The sequence below is a fragment of the Siniperca chuatsi genome, linkage group LG11 (genome assembly GCF_020085105.1).
Source record: "Siniperca chuatsi isolate FFG_IHB_CAS linkage group LG11, ASM2008510v1, whole genome shotgun sequence".
NCBI lineage: Eukaryota > Metazoa > Chordata > Actinopteri > Centrarchiformes > Sinipercidae > Siniperca > Siniperca chuatsi.
Genome location: NC_058052.1, coordinates 18,029,380 through 18,040,352, shown reverse-complemented (window position 1 = coordinate 18,040,352; position 10,973 = coordinate 18,029,380). Strand labels below are relative to the sequence as shown.

Sequence of the window (10,973 nt, the reverse complement as noted above, 5' to 3'; positions counted from 1 at the left end):
ACTATAGACCTGGTTGATTTATGTGTGATACTTGTGTTTTCTCTGAACAAACTGGGCAACAACTACAGTATGTCAGTCTAATACAAGACATCCAAGTTGATTTATCTGAACAAAATGACAACAGTGGTTTATGTCTGGGTGGTAGAGGTTTATTAAGATTCGAGGGACAGCTATCAGGAACTGTAACAAAGTACTAGCAGGGGACCAGCAGCACATGTTTTGCAAAAATGTCACCTTGGATGGCTGATTAAGCACGAGAGAAAACATTCTGGGGTGTGCTTCGACATACTTCCTTAACAAAAGTCTTTCATAGTGCATTTTATAGTTTCCCAAACAGGTTGGGGGGGGAGACCTGTAACAAGGAACTTTGTGCAAGAGTCATATACCCATGTTAAGACACAATTTGGTGGTGATCTACTTAGGACTTGGACCAGAAAAATGCAGATAAATGGTCATATTGAAATGTCTTACTTGGTTTCATGGATTCTAACAGGTCAGCAGTGCAATTCTATGTGTCAAATATATATTGAATTATTAATGGGAAGTCTTCAAATTTCAAGGATTTAAACTTGTACTTTTTCTGCTACAATACAAAAAAGATACAGTAATAAACATTGAAGTACAAACCAAAATGATTATAGTATATAGTATTCTGTAGTGTTCTTGATCATGCTACAGACATTTTCTAAGACTTATCAATCCAAATTACATTACAACATGATTAGCTACATTCAACACACATGCACCATAGCTTTTTAAAATCAATTACAATCATTTTACTGCTGATTATTAATAACTGATACCACTAATGGAGCAAGTGGAAAACTAGCAAACTGCAATTTGGTGTTGGACGGACAGAATAGTGGGCTAAACACAGCCAACACTGAAGATATGATAAAAACTAGACGCGTTATTGCTTGAGCCTTGTGCTTGGACAAGTGCAGGATAGCTTATTACTGTCTAAATAAAATTCAATTTGCGCAGTGTTAAAGAGATGTGTCATTCTTTCAACAAAACACCATTGAGTAATGCATTAAACCTGTAGCACTGCATATGCTTCAGTGGGGATTAATTTCATATCAAGTAAATTTGTAAACATTAAAAAAACAATGAAAAAAATATTTTAACAGCAGAGTTTGTTTTGTTTTTTCATTCAAGCATGACTAAGAACTAGCTACAGCAAATTGAAATATACCAAAAATAAATACTATAATCATATGCAAAATAAATTAGAATAACAAGGGTGGACTACACCACCTGTTTGGATAGACTGTATTTCAGTCAAAAGGAGGGACGCCACATGGATCAATGATGGTTTGTGGGTCCTAAAGCAGAGGTTATGGAAGTGTAATATACATTTTGGAATGCAGACATTGTAGCCCTTGCCACTGGCTTGTACACTGACAAGAAGTGCCGTCTGGATATGTTATCCAAAGAAAAAGGGCAATGTTTTTACAAGGCAAATGGAGCAAACGTTCCCTATGGTGAGCTTCTAGCTGGTATTGGGTTTGTTTGTGTTTTTGCTGGTTTCAGAGGATCAACTTGACTAAAGGTAGAGTTTCCCCTTCAGTGTTGGACACTGGTGCGATCATGATCTCTACGGGATCAGTATTGAGTGCAGGTATGGTTGAGCTGGTAATAGGGTTATGGGACATTCAGGTAATTGGTTAAGTCAACTTTGAAAATGAGGAAACTGTATATTGCCAGAGAAGTTAAATTTGAGGCTGTTGTGTAAAATGTTTCAGACTGATGTAGAGGAGCCCCCTGGCTTTTGGAGGGAAACATTTGAAACTTTTAGACTGAGTTGAACTTAAGGCTGGTTCTCGGGGTGGAGTAGACATTTCATTTGTCAGGTCAAGGTGGGATTGAGGCTGGTTCTTCTTCTGAGGACAGTTAACCTAAACTGCGAGGGAGAATGGAGCTGTAGGCTGGTATTTTGAAAGGTGAAAGCCATAAAAGACTGCAGCTGAAGTGAAAGTATAGGCTGGTGTTTTAAGCAGAGAAGGCCAGTTTTAGACTGCAAGTGGAGTAGCCCTCATCGCTTGCCGAGCTCTGCCGGCTGCTGTGGTCATCCAGGTCACTTGCACCACTGGTGCTTACACTGTCCATTTCTCCATGGGAGAACTCAGTGCTTTCCACATCAACTTCAATCTCCTCTGCTCGAAAACAAAAAGAAAATGCAAATTAATACAGATTAATTTTCTGAATCATGCTAGTCTAAATATATGCAATTGTGCTAGCCAAAGTGTATATGGTGACAGATACTTTTAACAAATAGATTAGTAAAAAACTAAATGCCAATAAATATATTTGTGAAAAAAACAACAACAAATAGATTAGCACAGAACCCTAATGATACTACAAAGTTTGACCTTGGGTAAAGGCTGTGATTCGGACACTAACCTCTGTCAGACTCTGAGCGGTCAGAGTCCATGCGGGAGCCCAGGCTGTCCGTACGGACCCTCTCCCTCTCTCCGTGAGTCTGCAGCTGGGCTAGCTGCCTCTGCAGGTGCCTCTGCTCCCTCTCTAAGGTCTCCAGCTGGTGCTGACTCCTCCGATCATTCTCTTCAAGTTTCTGAAAAGAGGGAAATGCAGAAGAGTTAACTGTGTTGTTATGTAGAAACCTAAAGACAATCAAGACTTGACAATCAGTGTGTGTGGATCCAATGTGCCACATTGGGTGTTTACATTTACATTGTTTTGCATGAAATCGCACCATTATGACTACACCTCTCTAGGTGTTCCTCATGATTAACATACTACATGCATGAGAGGATGGTGAACTTATTATTACTTCTTAATAAACAGCAAGTTGCTGGTGGGATTCTAGAGGAATAGCTGGTGTCTCTGTGTGAGGTGGATATAAGTGAAAGATGACGTGAAAGATGATGTAATTTGTTTTGGATTTCAGTATACAAATGAATATAAAGGTCATCTTGTGCTGAGACATTTATTTTTTGCCTTCTTAGCTGTTGATTTACTTGTTTAAACTTCCCCACCTTGGTCATTGATTTTGGTTCATTTGTGCATATCAATAGTAAATTTAAATAAAGCCTGTATACTTTAAACAACACACACAAACAGCTCACTCGAAATGTGTCCTGAAGATGTACTATGAGCCTCAATAATCATATGAAAAAACAATCATTTCACACCTATCATCACATCTGATCGTGCTATAAATAAATAACTGATTCATGCGACTGTAGTAGCATAGCATTTTGTATGAGAGCCAGTTATTGAACAAGATTTACTGCTGGTAGAAAAAACATGTTGCGGTGTCTGTATAGCTAGATATACCAACACAACTAAAGGCTAATTGCAAGTGGCTAACAAATAGAGATGATATTTGTAAAATGAATATAGCTTTTAGATATTTCACAACTTTATAAAATTCAGAAAAATAAGACATTGTAGTTTTTCACAGAGACTCAGCTGTTGTGCATGGTTCATTTCCTCTGATGTCTCCCATGTTGATTCTCTAAATGACTGTGCCATAAGGGAGATATTTGCATGAAGGCACATATCTCACATAATATACAGTAGCTGTTTAAAGATTTGGGGGTGTTTGTTTACTTTTTACATGTTTTTGTTTGTGGGATGAGACTTTGTTGGAATGAAATGTTGCTAGTCCTGAGTAATGTTTGAAAAGGCTTGTACATTTCCCACGATCAGAAATGCAGTAAAATTATGTTTTGAATGGAGTTTGGTACAGTGTTGCCTCAATACAAATGAGAGTAGCACTTATCCATGCTTTTCCTGTAGCACAATACAGGGTGTTTTTTTTTAGTTTAGTTTTTTTCACTTCCTGCAGCCATGATATTAATTCTGGCTGCACCTGCACCACCCTTTTACTCTCACAGCAGCATTTAGAAGCCACATTTCCTGGACTTCAAACTGGCAAGTCCAAAGTCAACAGTTGACATCCATTACCCCCCACTGTGATAAACTCCCACATATTGTTGCCAAGATTGTTTCCTTATTGCAGCCCTCAATCATCTGTCAACTGCTCCCCACTGCTGGGGCAGGCACAGTCAGGGCTTAGGAAAATCCAATATTTCCCCCAAAAACATATCTTATCTGACTTTGACTGTAGCCATCAGGGGAGCCAAAGTGTTGAGTCTTGGATGCTTTGACGCTACAGAATAATTTGTGCCTATTGTCAGTCTCATGTAGTTCAGATACACTCAGTCAGTGGTCCATTCAGGCAGGCAGTTCTTACAATCAGGACAGATCTGGTGCTCTCAAGACCAATGGTCAGTGTACTATCCACGTTATCCGGTAGTGTGAAAGACGCAAGACCTAATCAAAGACTCACCGAGGCTCAATATCCTACAAAGGGCAGTTATGGCAAAGGGGAAGAAAAACTGAACAAACCAAGCAGCAACCATAATGTCCTAATGCTGAGGCCAGTGCCTTAAGGTGCACTTCATGGCTTCATGGTTCTGAGAAAACTGACTGTATAGAAGTGCCTGGGGAAAACCCCTAACTCTGTTGCTGTACATAGTCAATCTATCATTTAACCACTTCTAATGTGAGGTGATTGAGTGACAATTTAACACCTGGTGTCAGTTTGCCATACATTAATCTTTACTTTAGACATGGACCTGAGCCAAAAAGATTAAAAAAGAGGTTGAAAATCCAGACCTCTTTTCCTGGTGTTTATACCGTGTCAGCTGTGATTACGAAACAAGTAGGAGCGCTGTTATGTTTTTATCAACCAATACCCTTTCATCCGTCAACAAGCGCTGAACTAACACACCAAACAATGTATAAAATTTCAAAGTTCAAATGGATTTCAGGCTAAATCTATGTAGACAGTGGAGCTGCACTGTGATCACACCTGATGGACAGTAAAGTATCAGTACAGCCCAGCAGCTTGTACCATGAGAGCTAGGAGACTAAAATACAATTTTGCTATAAAAATAAAAAACAGGATCAGTCTATTGATTGGTAAGGCTTACATTTTGTAAGCCATCACTATGGCTTCACATTGGGTCTCACAAAGGAATCAAATGGACACTAGGACCCTCCCTTGTATATCAGTCAGCCTCTGTAGTTCTGCAGATCTATATTTGCTGTCAATATGACATGGACCGTTTTTTACTCAAGGGAGCAGCCAGATATCTCTGGACTCTAAGAATATGTGAGCAATAGGCACACATGTTCTTTTGCCTTGTGAGTATAAAACATTTATGTACAAATACACAAGTTTACATTTATTCATTTGGCAGATGCTTTTATCCAAAACAATGTACAAAAGAGATAAATGTTTATAGTGAGACACTGCAAGCAATAGGCCTTTTTCACTGATGACATTTTGACATGTCACATTAGGAAAAGCACAGGAGTAAATAATAAAATGAACAATTCCATTTGGCTGCTTTGGTTTCAGGGTCCTGGTATTGTGCATGCTGGTCATACTGCCATACTGTCACGGCTTACTGGGACACTCGAATAGAACAGAGCCATTGTTAATATTATTAGTAACACCTGTGCTTTTCCTACTATGATAAGTCAAAATGTCTGCTGTGAAAAATGCCTATTTCAGCATGATGACTCAATATTGTTACTGCTACTTTCCCAAATTGGTATTACAAACCACTAACACATGGCCAGTAAGGAAAAAAGAAGCAATGGGAACAGTGTGTAAATATGTTTACATCATTACTTTTGAGCACAAAAATGGACAGAATTTAGCCCTTAATCCCATGACGGTACCATACTATAGGGGCTGCCTTAGACTACCACACCTTGATATGTGCTTTGGCCTTGTTGAGCAGTCCCAGTGTGGTGTGCCGACTGCAGTCTGGTCCCAGAGGGATGAGGGACTTCAACCTCTCCAAACACAGGCGGAGATGTGCTCGTCTGTGGGAGGAGACACAATCAAAATTGGTCAGCATACATGGAGTAATGTGCATTATACAACAATTATACCTGACAGAAAACTGTAAAATGAATTTCCAGACTATGTATTGTATTCTTGTCCTCTGCACGGATCCTGATTAAGTCAGATTATAATATTTCCTCCTTATCCAATTTGATTAGTATTATAATACTTAAGGCAAACCTCTATTTGATTGGTCCTGATAAATTCTAATTATGATATCATTAATCCATCCGTGATGAGCAATGTAACAGTCAAGGTATTCAGGCACATGAATTATCTTTTTATCCATTTTGCTAGTTAGCCACACCATCTGACTCCTTTCCAATAACGTATGGATCTGTCTGGCCCCAGATTTAAAAGCTGCTGAGGTCAGCCCGATGGGTCTGTGGTCCGAACGAATGCAGAAACTGGCAAAAGACACTCACTATCCTTTCAAATAATGGAGTAAAATGTAGGTCACGTTGTGATGTCATCTCTTCTCTCTGCATTGGAAACCATTTTGTAGTAAAAGATAGTCCAATATGATATAAGCCTTTCTCTTCAAGATGCCATTTTTCTCATCACTTAGTGCATCTCTCAAACCAAGATTATCACACACAGTTTGCTTCTGAAGATTAAGGATTAGGATAAATATGTCCTGACATTTGTTTCCTGCTCGAAGCAGAGGCTGCCTCATCCCGGAGCAATAGAAGCAAGCTGCTGTTAAATGTGCAGCTGAGAATCTCTCAGAGAAGGAGCCCTGTTGTCTGGAAACAGACGGTTCCGTTTGCTGACTGGGGAAATATCTGCATGTCCTTAAGGAACAGTGCTGCTGCTGAGGGTGCTTTACACCTCCCTTTTATTTGCCTTGCAAAATGCTCACTGCTATCGAATACAAAAGGTGAATTTCCAAGTTGTTGATAAAAATGCCTTTTTTGAAGTCCTGTGATGATAATAAGCTGATTTACAGGCCTGCAGTACATCTCGTTTCGAAATGGTATGGTCAACATATTTAGCATAGCACCAAGATATGCAAACATGGCAGAATGGAGAAAGCTTTTGGTTCATCAGCTTGAAGCTCCATTTTGAGACAGCTGGCTCTTGAGATAAACTCCCTGTGTAGCTCATTTGCTATAGCAGTTTAAATACTGTGGAGATTCTTCTGTCTTTCTCCCTCTTCTGTATGACTTTTGCACGTCCACATTTTTAACTTAACTTGTTATGCCTATATAACAAAAGTTGATTGAAGTAAGATGGAAGTAGAAATCTAAGATGACTGCTCTAGTCACAACATTTCACCATCTTCATTGTGTTCCTTTTTCATGTCTCTTAATATTCCTTTAGTGTAGTCTACCCTTCAGTAGCCTACTGACTGTTTGTCATATGCATACAAATGACAAATGACCAATCTTGTTCTACTTACCTATTTTTTTCCAGTTCATTGTGTGCTGACCTGTTGAAATTATAAATATAAAAACAAAAACTGTTATACATACTTAATAATGCAAAAAGACAACATATTATACAATCTATGTGTACAAACCAAATTAAATAATAATATAAACTAATGCTTCAGTGGTGGTATAATCATGCTATACTACAATGTTGATAATATGATGTTAATAGTGATTTTATTAATGATGATTGTGTATCAGGGAGGATTTATAATGTTTTTTGTAATTCATAGATAAATGAAGACAAACATAGTATTAGTATGTATTTAATTTGAGGTCAATTTTTAAGACATTAACCTACCTATTGTGAATATTGTCCAATTTTCTGTTCTTGAATTTACGCTGTTTATGTTGATGTGCAGTCTGGGTTGCAGGGTATGTTGAAGCGTACCCATGCTCACACTCTGGTGATGAAAAAGATCAAGAGGATTAGATAGATTGTACAGTTTTTACAAATGTGCCACAAGCAAAATGCTTCATGAAGGCTTGGATTAGCATGATGGGTGTGCCCTTATTTGGCCTGAATTGTAAATCACATTTAAATATGTGACTGGTGGCAATACATACATGGAATTAGATTTAAACAAAATCTCAATGTAATAGACAGCCAACCCTTCTCAGAAAATGTTAATATCAGTAGTTTTTACTATGATTAACATTTAGGGGTGTACTTATGGATCTTGTGTGAGTCGGCCAGTCTCCACTTGAGTAAGAATATTTAGTCAAAACACATTTCTATTCTACGGTATTCTCACTGTTGCTTAATAAATGCCTACAGTACCCATGAACCCTCCATCCCAGTAACATACGACGTCAGACAAGAACCTGTGTGTGATTGGCTATCTGGGGTGACTCTCCTGCTGGGAACATGTGTCCCGACCAATGAAAACTTTACAATTTGTTCCATGTGGAAACCATGTGAACAACACATACAAGGAAGCAGCAGCTGCCTCTGAAAATGATAGGTGGGCTTTGAGTTGGACACATTTAGGGGAAATAAGCTCTAAATCGCAGTTTTATATATGCAACAGGGCCCGTGAATGCGATATTTTGGAGTGGGTGCGATATTTTAATGGCATAATCGTGAAAGGAGCAGCGATAAAACTGAGATAAAAGATTAGGAGTCTCAAACACCATAAATGGCTATGTATTAACCTATATGTGCACATATGCAACCCTATTTAAAATAGCGAATGCACTGAATCGTGCTCATTCAGTTAAGTCGCCCATGGTCTGCAAATGAGCAGTTTTAATGGGATCAGATCATTTAGCTGCAGGCTATTGTTGCAATCATATCTGTCCCTGGCGATGCAATTGCTTCCTCAATTCAAAACGTAGGCAATGTTCCGACTTCTCTTCAATTGATCATATTCTGTAAGTGTTGGGTCTATTAGACTACAGCTTTTCAGTAGCAGGTGAAATATCATTGGCTGCTGTCGGGCCAGTTCATCTGTCCGCTGCGCGTCTTTTGTCGCCTTCGCCTCTATTGTTGTCTGCTCGGCGCATTACGTGTTAATATCCCCTACAGCCAGTGTTTACTTACTTCCGCTGCTCTTCTCGATATTTTCTATGTAATTTGCTGCATCGAGAAGCACTTGCACGTTCTTCATAAAAGTGCCGATTTGGTCCATTGCGGAACATTTGGAGTATAAAACGTCGCTGAAAGAATAGTCGGACATCTCTCCGAAATCCTGCTGGTCCATGGACGCATCAGACTCCGACAGGACCTCTTCGGGTTTCAGCTCGCCGTGCTGTCTCATGTACTTTACCATTTTCACTAGAGGCTTTTTTGGGGGGTGGGGGGGCTTTGACAAATAAGCAGCGCTGAAATTGTTCTCCTTGTCCCGTCTGTGTACTGAGCGGATGACTGAAATGAACTCGGCTCGATGGAATTGCAGTCCTTAGCCTCAGCCACTTGCCCTAGCCTACTTGGTGGATAATCCCTCCCACTAACGCATGCACATTGCATGCGTTCATTGTCAACTGTGCCATAATAAATCCTCATTATCAATACTGCAGGAGAGTAACAAATAACACACATAATGCCTGCTTTCATTTGTAACAATGCTGCTTTATTTCAGTGGGCATACACTGAATAATTCTGACAAATAAGAGCTGTCTTTCATGCACACAGTCTTATGTCTGAATGTTTGTGAACAGACTTTAAAAGTGAGAACCATTAAGGCCACATGGCATCAGACAGTATCAGGTCTAATCAATAATGCAACCTGAATATCAGGGACATAAGGAACGGGTTGGTCTCTGCATTCAGGTGTCTGATGTGGCAATTTAAGGTGATTTGCAAATTATGGTTAATGTCTGGGGCTACTTCAGTTCACTGGACAACAGAATTTAGATGAAAGTGAAAGTGATCATACTTTTCTAAGTGCCTTGTCCTTTGGAAAAACTAACCTTGAAATTGAATTTACTTTTAGCTTGATGGTCCACTTCTGTTGTCCCTTTTGACTGATTAAGAAGTCATTTTTCTCCACACTGTGAGGGATGGAGGACAGAGGGGAAAGGGCCTGCCTTTACGAGGCCAGCCATGCGTGCAGGGCTGTGTTGTGCCTCCGAGACAATGGGTGCAGATGGCTGGCCCGCTGCAGATGTGGCCAGGCTTGTAACGGACGCCTGTGAGAGAGCACACCCTCCCATGGAGTCTATTTCAGCTGCCTGGCAAGGCCTGACACACACAGACGGTCTTGATCTGGACACTGAAACAGAGACGCACACTTTATTGGCAAAAACAGGCTTAATTTGTGGAAAGATGCAAAGGTGCTTTATAAACGGCAAAAAGATACAAGTCTATTTTTGTAATAGGGGTGTTTCTCTGCATAGTATGCATTTTTCCATTTGATTAAGGCTCTTGTTACTGGAGCATCTTTACATAACACCGATGTAAATGAATCTACTGCTACCCATGTCTTCAAAAGGACAGATAAATAGAGTCAGACATGGACAGGGAGTTCAGTGGGGGTTTGGAAACTGACAGCATTTCACCAGGAAAAGGCTCATCTGTGCTGTGAGTCTCGTGTGCAGGCTCACTGACTGTGTGTGCTGCACGCTGATAGCGACAGCGTGGAAAGCTGACCCGCTGTAGGTTGGTGTAGAATGTGACCCCAACTGGAGTAATCTGAAAAGCCTGAGGATTACACCAGTGGCTCGGCTGTCACAGAGGAGGCAAAGTGACACGGTGCTGTGTTTATGAAAGAATGTGCCAAACATCCCACGCTGGTCTCACACAGCAGAGTATAAGCATTTAGAGTGTTGTTGAAAGGGCAAATATGTCTTTTATCATCTATCTATCTATCTATCTATCTATCTATCTATCTATCTATCTATCTATCTATCTATCTATCTATCTATCTATCTATCTATCTATCTATCTATCTATCTATCTATCTATCTATCTATCTATCTATCTTATGCTATCCTCTCACATGCTGGTGGTCTCTAAGATGACGGTCTTAGATGAAGCTTTGTGCAGCAGCAGTCCCCTGTTGTTTTAAAACAATAGCTGCACTTTGCCCCGAGGTCACAGCAGAAGGACACTCCAGCAGGCCAGACGTGTGTCACCTGCTCCGTCCTCTACTTCGCACTGTCAGGACAAGGAAGAGCTCAGCGCTAAGCTTTGTCATCCACACATTGTA

The 10,973-nt window shown here is 40.0% G+C and overlaps 1 protein-coding gene across 1 annotated transcript; it reads right to left on the bottom strand.

Moving 5' to 3' along the window:
• Window positions 1-127: 127 nt before the first annotated feature.
• On the bottom strand, window positions 128-9,252 carry LOC122884133 (max-interacting protein 1-like). The gene is made up of 6 exons (XM_044213568.1): window positions 8,867-9,252; window positions 7,625-7,727; window positions 7,293-7,322; window positions 5,754-5,868; window positions 2,404-2,575; window positions 128-2,156 (listed from the first exon to the last, which is right to left on the bottom strand). The coding sequence occupies exons 1-6, from the start codon at window positions 9,093-9,095 to the stop codon at window positions 1,993-1,995; spliced, it is 813 nt and encodes a 270-aa protein (XP_044069503.1). The 5' UTR covers window positions 9,096-9,252; the 3' UTR covers window positions 128-1,992.
• Window positions 9,253-10,973: the final 1,721 nt, after the last annotated feature.

Coding starts and splice junctions, on each gene's coding strand:
- LOC122884133 (XM_044213568.1), bottom strand. CDS start 9,095: ATGGTAAAGTACATGAGACAGCACGGCGAGCTGAAACCCGAAGAGGTC. Junction 5,869..7,292: donor AATGAACTGGAAAAAAATAG/GTAAGTAGAACA, acceptor CTCCTCCCACAG/ACGAGCACATCTCCGCCTGT. Junction 2,157..2,403: donor CCGCTCAGAGTCTGACAGAG/GTTAGTGTCCGA, acceptor GTTTTCGAGCAG/AGGAGATTGAAGTTGATGTG.